Genomic DNA, 18,124 nt, shown 5'->3' with positions numbered 1-18,124 from the left:
GCAAGGGTGCTGTTGGTGGAAGGGGTAGCCAGACAAGCTGAGAGAGGGGGCAATTGTAAGTCAGGATCACCACTGAAAATGGTTCTCCATACAAAACTCACTGCAGGGTGCTGCTGCATGTGTAGCACTGCAATAGGATCCCTCTGCTTGCTTTGTGAACCCAGCTCTGAAAGACCTACGCTCTTTAAATGCTGTCTAGTTCAGTGGCTGCACTTTGTAAAATGGAGCACTTGAGGCCATAGACTTGAATCCTAGCCAGAGAGATTAAGTACTTGAGAACTGAAGCTGAGGCTCTAATGTAATCCATTTCCTTATTTTCCCTTTAATTCTATCACAGTAAAGAGTGGAAATCTCAAAGGGAGAGTTGACCAGAAAATTTAGTCTGTGTATAAAATTCCTACTATTACTGTTTCAAGCCTTCTGATAAATGCGAAAAGAAAACTCTTCAAATATGCAGTCTTAAATACACAGTCATACGTATATAGATGAATACACACACACACACTTTTCCTCGCCTCTTTAACTGAGAATTTGTCATTCCATCGAAAGTTCAAACAAATTTCCACTGATGATTCAGACCAGCTGGCAGGACTCAAAGTGTCTCTCGATCTGCCTCTGGGATAGTTTCTGTCCCACCTCACACCTTCATTTCACTCCTCTCCTGATCTCAGATAAGCCTGTGGGTCATCTGCCATTCCACTTGATGGTCACTAAAGATACTGTAAACTTGCCATGTTCATTCGGATCTAAGCAAGCAGCAATACTGGGCTATAAAAGAACACTACACCATTGAATGTGAAGTAGAAGTTTCTGTACTGCAGGAACTTACAGCCTGGATGCTATGCCTGAGGCTAGGAGGAGGCACGGTCTGAACTAGATAGGAAATACAGTTATCAAGTCTCTGGCCTTTATTATTTTTCTTCCAACCTTCTTGACAACCCAGGAGGCTCCCCTAAGCTAGGGGGAAGAATGTCAGTGCACAGCTATTATTAGGAGTCAAATGGAGAGGATTTGGCTGGAAGGAAGTAAGTTTACAAAGTTTCTGGCTTACAGTATGGAAAGAAAGCAAGTGCATGTGCTTCAATTTGGACCAGTAACCCTAACCTAAGGGCCCCCTTTCTGGCACTGCTGTGCTCCCTTCCACTTAGCTGACCCCTGAGTGGGAAGGCTAAAGCAAGCTCTACCATGTGAGCCCCTGAGCTCCCTGCTGCTCTCCAGACCCAGCAGCCCTTGCTGTTTTGCTTGCCAAGCAAAAGTGACACCCCCTAAGTGACAGCCATACCCCAGGGAAGAGTTTAGTCAATGTTTAACTGCCAATTAATCTCTTAAAAAATGCAGACTCAGCTTCAGCTAATGGTATCAGGAAAGCATCAGAGATGAAGGATGGCTCTTAGTATGTGCATGACATAGCAAAGGGAAGCTACAGCCTCCCTGCAGCAGGTTCTCCTCTTCCAGGGCTGTTTCCTTGCCTGATAATCCCTTCCTTGTTCATTATTGACAAATTGTCACAACAGGCATTCATTCACAGTAACGGAAATACCAACTGGCACACAGCAGCTCTCCTGAAAAAGCTGTAAAGTGCTTTTTCTAGGAATCCCTGGCTGCAGACAGGACCTTACCCCAAGGCAAAACCTAGCAGCTGCTGGGCACCAGGATGTGCCGCTACATTTTGGCAACCATGCAGTACTCCATCTCCGGGACCTGCAGGGAGGTTCATTTAATCAGACAGGAAAATTCACTGCCTTTGCACTTACATTTTAAAAGGCAAAAGGAATCACTACAAATTTTGGCTCTGACCTGCTTGGCACATAACACATCCCATCATGTGTGAGATTAAGGTATATAAAAACAAGCACCTATACCAACTGTGATTTAAGGGATCCCAAATATGCTATAGGTTTGAACAAATTATTGCTGACTCCAAGAGCTTTATCAAGTTACAGGGCCATGCTGTAGATAGGGCTGAAGCTACCATGAGATCTTGTATTACCTGGCATTAACCTTTCCTCAGCCAGAACTGAACTTACACAGTAGATCTGAAGCTGTGTTGAACTGGAACTAAACCAACTTCAGTTCTCACCTGACAGCCCAAATAAGACCTAACTCCAACCTATAATGATTCACCTGTCTGATCAGCAGTGTGATTTTATTAGAGGTAAAGGCAAAGGAAAGCAGCAATTCATGTGTGTGGTTCTGCCAAACAAAACACACGTTCTGGATGTATTACATGACAGCGTGGCTTCTTCAGAAAACACAGCATCTGTTGCAGTCCTGTTCCAATTTAAAAAAAAAGTCTGCTATGACATAACAGCTGTTAATCCCCAATCTCCGGAGCGGTTAATCTAGACGGTTAAAATCTCTGCTGGCCAATTGAAATCTGACTTTCCTAACTACTCATTTATAATCATTAAGCAGATAAATGACACTGTAGAGTCTGTTACTGGTAAGGATGTATTCTACCTTTCCAGGACAGCACAAAGCTTTGATAGGTTTGCCCTATCTCTTTACTCATAAAAATTATTTAAGACTGATACAATTAATGAGTTGAAAGAAGTTGTTGAATACAAAGTGAACCATCTCTTCCTAATGAACAGTCCTATGTTATTAAGCAATGAGAGACCTGCCCACAGAGTCCAGCAGGATCTCGATTTGCTTTTATAATTTATCTCATTGCTTTGTATCTTCTGTGCATCTGTGGACACAGATTCCAGTCAATCCCTGAATGGCTGAGGTGGGATATGCCTGCAGGTGCGCAGTGGAGGGACCTCCACCAGTACAGGGGCTGTAGTAGCTTCCTCCAGCAAGAGGCTTCAAAGCACAGAGATGTCTCCTAAAATGCCATCAAAATAGGGAGAGCCATGTGGAAACCACTGAGGCAGCTCACATCTGCCCTGCACACTGGAAAACACAAGGAAGGCAGTGCTGGTAGCAAATGGCTTGGGTAGGCACCTGCCCATCAGCAGAGATAAAAGCCTGCAGGACCATATTGCAGTGCAGCATGAACAGCAGAGCAAAGAACCAGCCCTGCAACAGTTTAGCAACACAGTTGCAGGCTGCTTGGTGAGGCAAAGCTGGGGAGAAGTGAGAAGAGCAGAGTGCAGAAGGTGCTTAGAAAGTGGGATGCATGCATGAGACCTTCTTGGTGAAGGCAGGTTGTCAGACATGTAGGAATGGCTAAAGGTGGAGGGAGATGGGAGGTCCCTCAAAAAAGCACCAAATAATGGAAGGTTAATAATGCAACACATTCTGGGGTGTGCTGGGCATAAGGAAATCTTGCTCAGGGAAGGATCTCAGCAGAACCTGGTAGGCCTGAACCAGCTGCAGGAGCAAAGCACAGGGTTGCCAGTTAATTATATGAAGGGAGGCCCTGGTCAATACTTCCAAAGGAGTAAGTCATTCCATGTGGAGAAGCCTGAAGGCAGGGAGGGAGGCTGTGCCCAGGCACTTGTGGGTGGAGGGACTCCCCTTCCCCAGGCCATGCAGGGAGATTCCCACTCCATCAGCCACAGAAGGGGTGGCTCCCCAGCTGCACACCCTTGTGGGTACCACCACCTCAAGATCTCCATCACTGAATGCTTCCAAAGGTTGGTGGAGTTCCTTGGTCAGCTCTATCTGATCAAATGATGGGAGTGGACTGGGTGATGATGCAACCTTGCAGACAATGCAGGAGAGCAGAAAGATGTAAACTCTGCCTATCTGGGCAGTGAGATTTTGCTTATGTGCTGAGCAGGCAGGCTAACCTGCTCTGGTGTACCAGTACAACCTTGTTAGTTAGGCAGTTCTGGCTTCTGCTGCAGGGCTCAGCCCGTTGCCCACTTCAGACGCAGAGAAAAGCCTTCCAGCTGAAGCAGGACCCGGAGAAGTACACAAGCTCACAAGCTGTTTCCTTCTATCCAGGATTCATTTTAAAGCTCAGCATGGCTTCTGGTGCAGATACCTTATGTTAGCAAAGCAGGCAGAAATTCACGTATCGGTCCTGCCACTGTGAAGGCCAAGGAAATGAGTGTTCAGTTCATAGAAGCCCCATCAAGGCAAGGTCACACAGTCATGCTTGGCCTCAGATCTCTCTACTTGTCTCTCTTGCTGGGGAAAGACCTTTGACAAGAGGTGCATGCAGCTCACCATCCAGCTACAAAGAGGGACTTTTTGCCCATCGGTCTTCCTCTTTATCCCTGTATCTTCACCTCAGTAACTACTGCACACTCCTTTCCACAGACTTCAGCATATTTTTATATGTTAACCCACAAGCTCTTTGAGATAGAAAAGCATCTCCCCCCTCCCCCGCAAGCATTTTCTGTGCTACTCATCCAAATTGGTAATAAATAGTCCTGTAGCTCTCAGGTGATCAGAGAAGCTGGCATGGCTAACAAAGCTGAACACTTTCACCAGGAGACTGCCCTGGCTCAAGTTGGAGAGGCTAAAAAGTATGGCAGAGGAAGAAAGCTTTCAGAATTTTTAATCAGTGTGTCCTGCTTGGCACAGTACAAGCAAACACTGCTAGTTATGGGGCTCCGCCTTCCTCTACAAGAGCGAGCAGAGAAATTAGATTTCAAAAGCACTTGCTGTGTTTTAAAAAAAGAAAAAAGAAAAAAGAAAAAAGAAAGCTTTATTTGCTGTGTATGTAAGATACAGAGATAGTGAGATCTTTGAGTATCTGATACTATGCCCTCCAGCAAGCTGCCTTACCATTGCACAACAGGTTTATCAGCAAGAGAAGGCTAACAGGGCCCTGTACTAGCCACATCATCTTCTACATCTGCTGCTTCTACTGAATTCAAGAGAACCACAACTGTATGCTATAGGATTTTCAAAGGTACACGGCAGTCACATACTCACAAATAGTTCATGCAAATAAAGACCAAGACAACCAGTGACAGCAATTCCAGCAACTCCCCTTCCATCAGCTTAACACAGCCCTGATGGAGAGGGAAATTCCTCCACTAATCACAAAAAGCCTGTCATCAGCCAGACCAGGTGAAAGGAGCACTGGAATATTCAAAGAGAGGAGGTAGCCTGGCATTCAGAGGATGGATCTCCAAAAAAGTCATCCTCTGAACTAGGTAGAGGCAGCATAGTTGGAGTAAAGAAGTCATATCTGAGCAGGAGCCTAGAAAGAACTAAAGGGTCACAAAATTCCAGCATGCTTTGCAAGGAAGGGCTCTTTAACAAACTCAGCTGAGATGACCAAGCCTGGGTGCAGGCAGTCAGCTGAACACAGGCAAAAGTGAGGCCATCTCTAAATTTGATCTCAAAGAACATACTAATAAATCTATTTCTGACATTTCTTCCATAGATCTTTTGTAACCATTCCTCACTATGCTATCCATTTTGGAAAATGTAGCCAATACTTTGCATTTTTTTAAAGTTTGCATATTTATCTAAACTTCTCTTGAAAAATGGAAAGGTGACACCAAGCTTCCTAGTTAATACTAAAGCAATTCTCACCAGAGAATTTAGAGAGCCTAAACTAGGATGTGCATACATGACCTGAATGTATCCAATGGAAAATAGTCCATAGCTCTGCAGAATCTCTTAGAGGCATCTCAAGACCTGCAACTGCAGGAATGGAAAGCTGTCAAAGGAGTGTAAGGCTGTCTGCTTCATATTGTTAAGGACTGGTCTTCTCCAAACACAATCAACAACCAGAGCGAGCCTCTGGCATACACCAAGATGCATGCACCCAGTCTAGGTGATCCTGCTCTGGCAGGGGGGTTGGACTGGATGTTCTTTCGAGATCCCTTCTAACTCCTAATATTCTGTGAAGATAAAGGTTTAACACACCTGTAAACATGCAGATGAGCAGCAGTAATAAGAAATCACTCACTAGTGGCAAATTTATCATTCTGAATACACACTGAAGGAGAAGAAGTTATTACTTGCCTGCTGATGATACATCAAGTACAGAAGCTGGCAAGGACAGATCAGGCTAGGTATCTCCTGTTATAAATTCCCTTCAGCTGAGCTATAATAAAGACAGTAGAAGACAAAGTATATCCAATTACATGCTTGACTGGGGTACTTTAATTTCTGATGCTTTAAATAAAATTGAATGAGCCTCCACACATTCTCTTGCAGGCATGCTCCATGCATCCTGTGCCCTCTTACATTGCTACTGCAGGAAATAAGGTACTTTTGTGACTCCAACTCTCGTTGTACAAAAGACTTTTTCCTAAAGCCAAGCAATTTCATATTTTAGCCCTGCTTGTGGGATGGAGCAGATGTGCAACAAAAACCACACAATGGAACATTTTTATTCTGGAAAGCCAGCATAACCACAGCAATTCAACCTTATCATGAAACGCTCCTACCTCACACACATGATTTGCAGAGCAAGTTTTACCATTTGCCTTTCAATACACAGAGACATGTTTGTGGGCGAAAATCTCAAGGAGGATTAAAGGGTGCTTAAATCAGTTCAAATGGAAAACACGTGCCAAAAAACCTGCCTTCCTTGACAATATCAAATAGGGAGGAGGAAGTGATGGACAGAAAGAACAATCTCTGCGAGAGGCCTGTAAACAGGGTTGTTTTCCTGCCTTTGCTAAGATTTGAAAGGAAGACAAAACATTCTCTCCTTTTTGCACAGAAAGCCCATATTGCATTTCCCTTTCCTCAGGAACCATTAGCAAGCACCAAGCCCAAGAGAAGGCAAAAATGTTTGACAGAGTTCTATCCTTAGACTTTTATTTCAGGGAGAAGCAACAGAGCAGCACATTCATCTCTGCAATGATAGGGATCCTCCAACAGAGAAGGCAAAGATAAAAATAGTCCTTTGGGCATGCAAAATTATCCTGTGCTAACCTCTAGTAAACACAGCTTCAGGCTTCTAGGTACCTCCCTGAAAAAGTGCTGAACAAACTCCAAGGGCATCCACCCCTCCCTGAGGACCTACAATGTCAACAGTTGAAGACTGCACAGTGCTGCTGTCTCCTATTGCAAAACTAGGCATTACCTTGGCACAGTCCAACACACATCCTACCATGAAACATGACATACACTTGGATATCATGTTCAAGAAGGCACGTACCTGTGTCCCAGCAGGCTTAGGAAGCAGAGAGAAAGTGTTATTGTCATCATCGTAAGCTTCCATGTCCTTAGCAAGAGTGACAGCATTGGAGGCATGGCTGCATTCATCCCTGGGCCAGCCAGCCAGTGAACAATCCCATTTCTCAGAGGAACAAAACATCTCTAGCTCTCCCATTTAAATATTATTCAGAAGGATCTTTCATAGTCTGACCGGGAGGGGAGGGGGAAGAAGCTATCTGAAGACTCTGAAAGTGTTTTTTTTTGTCATTAGTTTTGTGTGTCTTGTTTTTAAGCTCAAGATTTAATCCCAAAGCTTGTGATTCTGTCAGAAACTCATATTCTGATTCTTTGTGTTTACACAGTCACCATTTTTTTTTGTTTCCCAAAGATTTACCGGTAAGTGTATAAGCAAGAGCAGCAAGAATTCAGAATGAGTACGTGGACTACCTCTGGCACTAAAGCTGGATTTTTACAGCATTTGCTCTGCAACATTTACAAGAATTGCTCACTCGAATGTTTACAGAAGCTCCTCATGTGTCACTGCAGGCAAACCACAAATTCACATTTATACAACACCAAAACGCTTGGTACGTGCCTGTGTCTTTCACAGGTCATGCAATCCATTCCATTCCTTCTTAAGTACTTCCAAAGGCTTTTAAGTATGTTGGATATTTTCTTTCTTCATTGCTTGGCTAAACTGGGAATGTTTACTGATTTCTGTCCTGCTTTATAAACTAAGGTGTTCCAGATTCCCAACCACTTCTTACTCTGAGAGTTCTCTCCTAAACTGAGCCTCTTCTCAGCACAAGTTAATGGTGTTCCTACAAAGCCATCATACTTAGCTCTCCCTCTTGGTCATATCTACTTTTTTGGGGCAGGGTGGAAGGCAGTCTGCCAGGTCCCTGGAACAGGCTGTGTGCCTTATGATTATTTTAAGCAGATTTAGGCTCAGGATGCCACCACAGGTAAAAGAGCCCTGGATTCCCAACCAATTTAAGTATTATTCAAAATACATATTACAAGTATATAAACAATCACTTTCTCATTATGGCCTTGGGAAACGCAGAATTGTTTCAAACTGCAATCATCACCACTGAACATCTTTTGATAATACAGCTTTTGTTAAAACTTCACTGAAGTTTATATCATTAAAAAATGAGAGGTCTGTTAGCCCAGTTCTTCCTTACATCACACTAAGGTTAATCCTCCACTTCAGCTCCCTGCTGTGCAAAGACTGGAGAGGTGCACAGAGAGGTGTGCTTCAGAACTGCCCCTCAAGAGTGCTCCTGACTGAACAAACACACTGGCATCAGCTGCTGTACAAAAGTATGCAGCCACACATACCAGTGCTGGTATTTTCTGAACCATCTTTTATCCAGAGACATGTCTCACTCCATTCTTTCCCCCTCATACTTCATTAGACCAGCTACAGATTTTGCTTTAGCCTGTCTGCAAATTCTTTTTTGACCAAATACATCTTTAGACACTCCCTATTCCACTTCAGTTACACAAACACCCACTGGCCTAGCCCTCATGGCATAGTCACAATAAGAAACTATTTCCTGTCCCTCAAACCTGTTATTTTTAGTTGAAACTGAATGCACATACCTGTGGCAGGTGAGGCGCCAGTGAGAATGTGGGTGTGGCAAGACCTGTGCTTTTGAGTGCCAAGTGTTTCTATGGTTTGTCATTCCAAATCAAGGGAGGTGGTTGGCTGTCTAGGAGTCACTCCTCTCAAGGAGGCTCTGCACCCTTTTACAAGGAGCAGCTCTACTTCTGTTACTCTTGCAACTGCAGAGGAGGGATAGATAAACTTTGATCCCATGAAGGGGCAAGGCAAATCCCCTCTGCTGCTGCAGCCTTCCAAATCAGAAAAAACAGTGATGCTAGAGACTCCAAATTATTAAAGAAAGCCTCATACTACTTTTGAAAGGAATGACTCTGCCTTATCACCTCCAGCAGTACAATTGCCCTTTGTCTCACTTTACAAAGTTGGTTCAGGACTGATTCTGTATGCCGCCCATTACACAACTGGGAATAACACTGACAGGTTTTCCAGAGACCCAGAATCTGAAGGATTAAAAACTTCATTTGCTGATAGTAGGACCAACCCAGTCTCACTCGTGAAAGATAAGTTTTGTACAAGCAGCCAGCATCACAGAAGACCAGCCAGGAAAGTTCCCTTGCTCCATGGGTAAAGAGCATTTGCATCTCCACCCATACATTCACTCATTTTGTTCCCCTCTCTCTGTGGTGCATTCTAGGGCTGTTTCCTCTCACCTGTGGGGATTCCTACCAAAGGGCCCTGCAGAATTAACTTGTTCTCATTATTAGACTTCCACCCGTGCCTCTCTGCACCAAGATCCACAGAAGATGCCCACTCACTTCCTGATGAATGTTCTTAGCAGTAAACATACCCAAGAACTTTACCCTTACTTACCTGCCACTGTTTCTAGACTGTTTTAGAGCTATCAGAATTGAAAGTGAATATTTAGGAGATCTGAGTAAATTGCTACAACAAAAAAAGTAAAAACAGTAGCACTCTTTCACACCAGAGACTGTTTGTTCCTTATGAAGACTGTTGTTTTAAATGAAAGAAAAAATAAGTTCTCCTTAATAGTTTTAACCATGCTGTGTTTTTTGCAGTTCTGTAAGATGTGCTGCCCCAAATGAAAGTATAAGAGCATTCTGACTAGCATACAAGCGTACACTAGATTTATGTTGACAATATGAAGTAACCATTATGTTCATCTTGACTACCTCAGGAATTTCTGCTTTTCACTTAGATCTAAAAAATAATCTTTTGAACATTATTTTTCATGTAACAGGAAGTCTAGTTTATGAGTTTCTAGCAGACATTAAATTTTCATGTTGAGTAATCACCGAGGAGCTTCTCACCCTCCTCTGCCCACCAGCAGAAATTTCCAGTGTAGCAATAAAAATTTTCAACATGAACTAGCACTAAATCTTTTGGTCTGACACAAAAATAAGTAAATTTATCTCATTCTTGTAAGAGTCTACTTAAATAGCACTGAACTCTGCCTAAGACAGAGAAATAAATAGTGCAACAGAGAAAGAGCATCTATGATACCTGCTTTTCTTCATCACCCAGTTCGTGAGCTGCTTTTCTATGTAAATGCTACCCTCTTGTGTTGGCTTCTAAGTATTACAAGAATCAGCCACAAAACAAAACAAACAAAAACACCAACCCCAGACCTCTCCCTCATCTTGCCAATCATTACAGATTTTGGATCGAATTCCAGGCAGGGAATAGCCTAATCCTGCTGACACATTCTCTCTGTGGTGGGCCATTCTTCAGCTAACATCTAAGGTATTGATGTTACATCTGAATTGCTGAGGCAGATTGAATAAGACACGTAATACTGGCAAAGAATATTCAAAATGAGCAGAACAGGTCAGTGCTAAAATTAAAAAAAAAAACAAAACACGTAGCTTTAAAATTAAGCGAAATATATTTGAGTTCTACATGTCATATGTCCCTTCACTAGGGCAAGGACATCACAGCTGTACTGTGAAAACTCAGTTGCTTCTTTTAACCTCTTCCTTTCTTCTGACAGACCTATCTGACCCCAGTGGCACTTGGCGAGTTTGGGTAGTGAGACAGGACACAGCAGTGGGAAAGCTGGACTCACACTGCACCTCTTTGTGAATGAGCAGGGCCACACCACAGCTGCTTTCAGATCCACAAGTGATGGTCTGGTGACTCAAAGAAAGACTGGTCTCATGGTACCACAAGGGGACAAGCTCAGTCTGTAACTGGTGAAGTAGAAGAGAGCAAGTTGTTTTCCAGATGGACTGCCCAGTTTCATAAGTAGTTCTGAAAAAAAAGATCCACTGGAGATGGCTTGGTAGAACATTTTTGCTGAGCTCATATAGCCATAAAGAGAAAAATCAAGAAGTTTGTCCAAATACTGAGCTAAAAGGCTTTCCTCCTCTTCCTTTTCCCACCTGCCACCTTATTCCTGACACCAATAGCTTCTTCTGTGTCATCATCATCACCATTCCGAGATCGTTTCTTCTCTCCCTGCTCCCGCAGCTCCTGCAATGCATCAAGAGATTGACCACAAGTTCTGGCACAAAAGGAAATTCAGGCTACAACAGCAAGTAGAGGGACAAAAAGCCACCACCCACCATTCGAGCAATTCTCTGGGCCTCAGCCACACGCTCTGTCAGCATCATAACTTCTTCCTCTTGCATGGGGAATGCTGGCAGCTTCTTGCCAATCAGGTGTTCAATGCGCTGGAACAGCTCTACATCATACCTGAAAAAAGACAAGACACCAGCTTGAATCAGCCCTCCTGAGAGTGCTTCAGCTGTCATCACTCTCAGACATTACCACTTATCTCCAGCCCATAGATACAGTTAGCTTGTTCTGATGGTCTCACAAGCACCTCTTAATTGCATCAGAATGATGCCATCATTCAGGATGGCTTCACTGATTTATTCAGCTCATCTCTGTTTGGAAATATTTGGCAATGCTCTTTTTAGACAAATACCTCAATGTTTAATCAAAAAAACCACTTACTTAAACCCAAATTATGTATTATAACACTCACGTTATAAATTTACTTCTGCTCATTACATGCCTGCTTCTAGGATTTATCCTAGACCTTTCTCCCTCCCCACTTTGGGCTTTGAATTCTCTTCCCTTTAACTAAATAAATCCAACTGGCACCTCAAAACAAAAAGTAGCATTTTCTCCTCACCCAGGATGAGATCAGCTGTTTTCTGCTCCGAAACACAGCTAGGAAGAGTAAGATTGCCACATTTTAACACTTACTGTGTAACAAAGGTGATAGATTTGCCAGATCTCCCAGCTCGAGCTGTTCTCCCAACACGATGAATGTAATCCTGAAAACAATTTTCTTGATAAGCAATAAGATATGTGCACCAAACACAGAACAGAAATTTTAGAAAATCAGCCCACATATTTTTTCTTTAGGAAAGAACAAGAAAATGAGGAGAAAATACAGCCAGGATTAAATACTCAGGATCATGCGCAGGATTAGGATTTGAGAAGATGCTCGACTGCCAAAGCTTTGGCTCAAACATTTGCATTCTTCTCTTTCTAAAGGAAAAGATCACCTCCAATTATTCAAGACTGCAGGACATAAGTTGCGATACATTACTTTGCTAATGAACTATTACTTCCTTGGAAAGATAATATTTAAAGTGAGCCAATACCTGCATTTTCAGCTTTGGAATCTAGTGCTCTACACAGTCTGTCTTCCAGACAACCTCTCTGGCAAGTAGATTTAAATTTGCCAAACACGGTGAAGGGAGAATGAATGAGAACAATTTGGAAGCATCTGATCTATTGAGCACCTTCTGTTTATATGATTCTAGGCTGCTTTCCACATTTTATTCTGCATTATGGAAATTAAAATACTCCCTTCTCCATGCTGGATCTGTGGAGAAAGGAAGCATCACGAGAAGGGATGCATTCTGTGACACTGTTAGACAAGAGGCAGGGGCACAAAAACTGTAATCATATCATTCAAGCTGCTGCCCCTACCATCATACTTTTTAACTTCTGTCCTATCACAATATCAAAAGCAGTGTCTTTAAAAGAACCACTGTATTTCCTTCTATTTGCAAGGTGTGGTATCTCTGATCATAAGAAACAGCAGCAACTCCTGAAATGCATGTTAATGGTATGCTTTCCGAAATGAGTCCGGGAAACAAAGTCACACTCCTAAGATAATACTACATTTTCTATAAGGTTGAAAGTTAGTAACTCATTTCCATTTGCTGTACTTCCGTGATATTAAGGTGAAACATATTGAAGACATCTTTCTTAATCAAATCCTCATTGAACATAATGGGAGAATTTTTACAACACAGCTTAAAATACAAAGGCAGACCTGGATCACAGGAACAGAGATGACTACCTGAAACTAGCAATATGTTAAAAATATTTTCAAAGTCTAGAAGTGTTTCAGTGTAATATGGCAAAACGCATACTCTGAGCAGAAAAACAGCTGGCACATAGACTAGCTTACCTTAGAATGCGTAGGAATATCGAAGTTTATCACCACATCTACGTGTGGGATATCCAGACCTCTGCTTGCAACATCAGTAGCCAGCAGAATAGAACGTGCCTTTGCCTTGAACTTGTTTAGAGAGCCCAAGCGTTTATTCTAAAAGAGAGGAGAACAAAAAGGGAATGAGAGAATGCTGCTTATTCTGTCTAGTGTGCTCTTATTGAAATACAGGTACAGAAGAACTGGGGTAGAAACTACTCAAAAATGTCTCACTTCTCTAATTTCTTTTTGAGCCATTACAGAATCAGTGGCAACATTCACACTGCATTAACTTCTAGGGATCAGTTCAGCCCACTAGCTGCAAAATACTCCTTCTGCAAGGTAGTTGGGAAATGGGCTGCACTATACTGATTCACAAGCAACAGGTCTCCATTCTGCGGGCTATGCTCATACCTGACTCATCTGTCCATGGAGAGGAATGGCAGTGAACCCCAGGTTGCGGAGCAATAGAGCAGTCCTCTGAGTATTGTTACACGTACTACAGAATATCATGAATGAGTTTCCAGCCAGTTCATTCAAGATATAAACCAGGTAGCTATCCTGCAAAGAAACAGAAGAAGAAAAAAAAAAATAACATATGCCACATTAAAGAGTAAGTATAAGCTAGGTAAGATGACAAGATCTGACAGCAAGACAAGAAACAATCAGAAGGAGGAAGTGGCATTACCTTGAATTTGGAGGGGATGAAAATGTAGTACTGCTGCAGTTTTTCAACTGTCTGATATTTGGAAGAAACAGCACATTTAACAGGATTCTTCAGAGCAGCACGCTGGAGTTTTTGAACCTGGGAAGATCAACGTAAGTTAGTACTAGATGAATAGAGATCTTGTCAGAAACCTGTATCATACAGCCTAGTCAACAGTATAGCCTGATAGGAGAACTAAAGCAGAGTACTCTGCTCTCACCTTCTTGGTCATGGTAGCAGAAAACAGGAATGTCTTCCTGTCTCGAGGAATCACTTTTAATATCTTATCCACCTGTAAAAACAGAAAGGAAATAGAAATGCTGAATACAACAGCAGTTAAGAGAGAAGCTTCCTCCAAACATAATAACCATCCAAATGAAGAGTAATGCATGTGTGCAACTTCGACTCACAGTAGGAACAAACTTCCCTTCTTCTAAAGGGAAGGTGTTCATTCTAAAATACCAGGTGCTCCAGAGAAACCAGTAGATTTCAAAGGCAAAATGCCTCCTACTGTCTTGCTAGTTTTCTGCAGAACTCTAAGTTCTACTCCCACCACAGACTTTTGTGCAAGTTTTAGATCTTAGTTACAATTTGCTATTAATTTCCACAGAAGAGGTTAGTGTTTACAATGTGACTGCATGAAGTGATTTTAAAGGGACTCATCTGATGTTCCAAACTCTTAGCAGATTCCTACCTCTGTCTCAAAATCCATGTTAAGGATCCGGTCAGCCTCATCCATTACTAGGAACTTCAGAGCTCGTAAGTTGAAGCCCTTCGTATTCTCCAGATGATCAACTAGACGGCCAGGGGTTGCTACCAAGAAAAAAAAAAAATCACAAAAAGCAAATTTAGAAAGAAAGCAAAAGAAGAGACCCGAAGAGGCAAGAGTCATCCACAACAGAAATAAGATTCTTTGCCCCAAATAAAGAAAGGCAGTTTGCTTTGTGGGAAGGACTCTTTCATATGATAGTTTCAAAGTGTTTTGAAATAAGACTAATGGAGTCAGACCCTCTGAAGAATTTCCTCCTTCATTCTCCCCTCCTCACTAAAAAAGAGCAAAACAAAAGAAACTGCAGACAAGGTGTACTGAGAAGTACGAGACCAGCTTTTCAAATACTTGAGGAGAATGAGAAACCAAGCCAAAGGCAGTCTGGCAAGAATGCTTTGGAATGAGCTTGCAGCAGCAAGGCTACTGGTATATACCTCAGAAACACTAACAAGCCAATACTCAGATCTTAAGACAAAAACAAAAGAAGGATGTACTACCACTTCTTCTAATGCACAAAACCTTATGGCACTCCTTCTTTGGACAACTGCAGTTTGATAATATTCATACCGCATAACCCCAGCATGATAACTTACCAATTATAACATGTGGTTTCTTGGCTAAGGCCAGAGATTGAGACATCGAATCAATTCCACCCACAATAACCGCTGCAGGACAAATAGAACATAGTTAATATCTCAGTGTAGCACCAACCAGCCCCTGGCACCACAGTGTTTCCGCCTGCTCCCTGCCACCCACAACAACTCTGTACAATTTCAAAATTCAAAATGACTTATCTTTAGAATAATTCTATTTATTTTAGCACACCAGACCTTCCCAGGCCTCTTAAGCCACACACTGAAGTCCTTACTGACCTGAGTACTTTATTTTCAGTTGAAGAGCTACAGGCAGATTCTATTCTTTGCAGCTTAACTCAGATGCAAAATCTAGGAATTCTAGAAATAACCACAACGTTTTTATGCTTGCAGAGAATATCTAAAGAACCAATACATTCTGAAGAAAATACTAACCTACATAATATTATACAGTGGAGCTCTATGCAATTTCATTGAATCTAGAGCTGACAAACTTCAGTCTTCAGGAAAACTGCTCCAATATCACTTACCAGTGTGGACACCAATGGAGGATCCAAGAGCTTCAAACTGCTCTGAGATTTGGAAGGCCAGCTCCCTTGTTGGTGTGAGGACAAGAGCAAATAATCGCTGAGGTGTTTCCAGCAGTGATTGAAGAATTGGCAAAGCAAAGGCTCCTGTTTTTCCAGAGCCAGTTTCTGCCAGTCCTATGATATCTCTGCCTACAAGAAGCAGCAAGGACAAAAACTGTTACAAACCTAGACTAGAGAAAGAAGCCTTCATCTCACCGTGCAATAAAGCACAAAAATTCCCTAAGGATAGAATTAAAAGAGAGGAGACACACAAAGGGTAAAAGAAAACACAGGCCCCAAAGCATTTCAGAACAGTATGACTTCATTTGTACAGTAATTACAGCCTCAATGCCTTTCATTCTCTAGTTAAAGCTCTGCCAATACACAGGTTTTCACACAAACTTTAGATTCAAACAAAGCTTTATTATTTCTCAAATCTGTCAGTCAATTTACAGCCTACTGCTTCTATCTGAATAAGTATTCTAGACCAACTGTTGTCTGTTTACTGGCTTACAGGGAAATAGACTCCAGTGTTCGAGGCTAATGTCATACCAGCTACAAGACAACAGTTCTACCAAACTCACATTTTGCAAGCCAGTCTGTTTTGTGCCACTGATTGAAGGAATAATCTAAACCAGTTTGCAGCAGGAAGGATTAGGACAGCAAGACCTTTGCCCAAAAACAATGCAGGCAACAGGGTAGAGTTAATCGGTAAGATCCATTCTGATTTCTTAAAATCCTACAGCTGAGAAAAAAATGTGCAGCCAACAGGCCTTTAACTGAAGACAGCTTCTTAGGAATGCAATCTTGCTTTTCTTAGTGCTTTTCTTGTTTTACTTGTTTGTTTTAAATAATCTTTTATGTGGAGTAAAAGAATCTGACAGCAGTTAAGCACTAGGACAGAGTAGACACTGAAAGTTTACTCCTGTTCTTTCACTACATTATTCTGTTCCTGCTTTACAGTTGTTTTGGGGTTGTTTTTTTTTACTGAAAATAAAACAACAATATGTTAGATGCAGAAACATTTGCCGAATTCCGTAGTTTATTTTCCAGGATGTTTACAGAAAGCCACTGTTGCTTGGTTACTACTCACTCCAGAAAACTAACTTCAAAGAATTGCCTACTTATAGTAAAGATTATACAAGCTATGTAATCAGTCAAGGCCTCTCCCATTTCACACACATTGAATGTCTCTACCAGAAGAGGCACAGTGCTAAATCTGTCAGGAGCTTCCTGTGTATCCTTGAGTATTTCAGAAAGAAAATGGTCAATGTGAACAGCTGAAACAATTCTATTTAATGCAGAGTGTCACAACTACACAACATTAGTGAACACTCAAGAACTTATGTATGTACCCATTTGAAAGTGTGCAATTGCAGGCAGCGTTACAGGAAAAAATAGCAATCCAAGCTCTATCTGGGAAGGACACAAGACTGAACACAGAGAATACTTCTCAACTGAGATCTTTGATAATGAAGCAGCAAGAACACTCTCATCACTACCCATTACTTTTCAGTCAACAAAATTCTGTCACATATTGCTCCTGGGGCATCCCCAAGAAGCACAGTCAGAGAAGCACACTGCTCACCTTGCAGGGCCACTGGAATAGCCTCAACCTGGATCTTTGTTGGCATCTTCCATCCTAACTGGTCACAAGCTTCACACAGGACATCTGTCACTCCCTGAACATTAGTGAAAAGAAAAAATGGACAGACATCACCAAGGAGACCTAAATTAAATCATAGACTTAAGCTAAATACATGCTGCAACAGAGCACAGAGCCAAGCTTGTCTCTAGCAGAGACACATCCCATCAGGCCCTCAATGCAACTACACGAAAGGGCAGGCTGCCCACAGTGCTCTCCATCTCCATCAGTAACTACATAGACTTCCTCAAAACTGTTAGAAGTGGCTGCCACGAGTAAAAAAAACAGTCACTTTGTTCCTAACTTACACAAGCAACTTTCCACGCACTCCCAGTTGTCTTTCTTCCCTGCTATGTGGGTAGAAATATTTGCTTGGGCAAATTAACACAACTGAAAACACAGCCAGCCACCTGAGAAGCACAGACTGGAGCAGCAACGCCACCCCCACCAGAGCCGAGGCCTAAACTCCCCAGAGCTCCAGCCCGGGCACAGCACCACGACCGCGGACCGAAGCAGCGACGGCGGCTCCACGTGCCTTCCTCCCGCGCACCGGCGACTCCGCCGGGCCTGAGGTCGCCTTCAGCCCGCGGAGGGCCGCAGCCCGGGGCCACGCCACGACGGGGCAAGCGCGACGGGCAAGCGTGGGGCAAGGCCTGGCACACAGGGCTGCGCGAGTAGCTACGCCCCGCGGCCTGATATGCGGGGTGGGAGTAGGTGGGTGCTCCTCGGGACAGGGGAGGGAGCAGCGGGGGCAGAAGCGCCTCCAGCCCGG

The 18,124-nt window shown here is 42.8% G+C and overlaps 1 protein-coding gene across 1 annotated transcript in view; it reads right to left on the bottom strand.

Annotated features, from left to right (window-relative positions):
- Positions 1–10,523: 10,523 nt before the first annotated feature.
- Positions 10,524–18,124, bottom strand: part of DDX47 (DEAD (Asp-Glu-Ala-Asp) box polypeptide 47) — a gene marked incomplete at its 5' end in the record, with an annotated part of 8,071 nt that continues 470 nt past the window's right edge. Inside the window, 11 exons of the mRNA XM_010183776.1 lie at positions 10,524–11,086; positions 11,179–11,308; positions 11,828–11,898; positions 13,050–13,187; positions 13,485–13,631; positions 13,759–13,875; positions 13,997–14,068; positions 14,471–14,589; positions 15,139–15,210; positions 15,669–15,857; positions 17,296–17,389. Of these exons, the coding sequence (XP_010182078.1) occupies positions 10,964–11,086; positions 11,179–11,308; positions 11,828–11,898; positions 13,050–13,187; positions 13,485–13,631; positions 13,759–13,875; positions 13,997–14,068; positions 14,471–14,589; positions 15,139–15,210; positions 15,669–15,857; positions 17,296–17,389 (1,272 nt within the window). The remainder of the gene's footprint in view (positions 11,087–11,178; positions 11,309–11,827; positions 11,899–13,049; positions 13,188–13,484; positions 13,632–13,758; positions 13,876–13,996; positions 14,069–14,470; positions 14,590–15,138; positions 15,211–15,668; positions 15,858–17,295; positions 17,390–18,124) is intronic.

This window comes from Mesitornis unicolor, unplaced genomic scaffold (genome assembly GCF_000695765.1).
Source record: "Mesitornis unicolor isolate BGI_N332 unplaced genomic scaffold, ASM69576v1 scaffold46360, whole genome shotgun sequence".
NCBI lineage: Eukaryota > Metazoa > Chordata > Aves > Mesitornithiformes > Mesitornithidae > Mesitornis > Mesitornis unicolor.
Note: the sequence above shows the minus strand (reverse complement) of the source record. Positions and strands in the feature narration are given on the sequence as shown.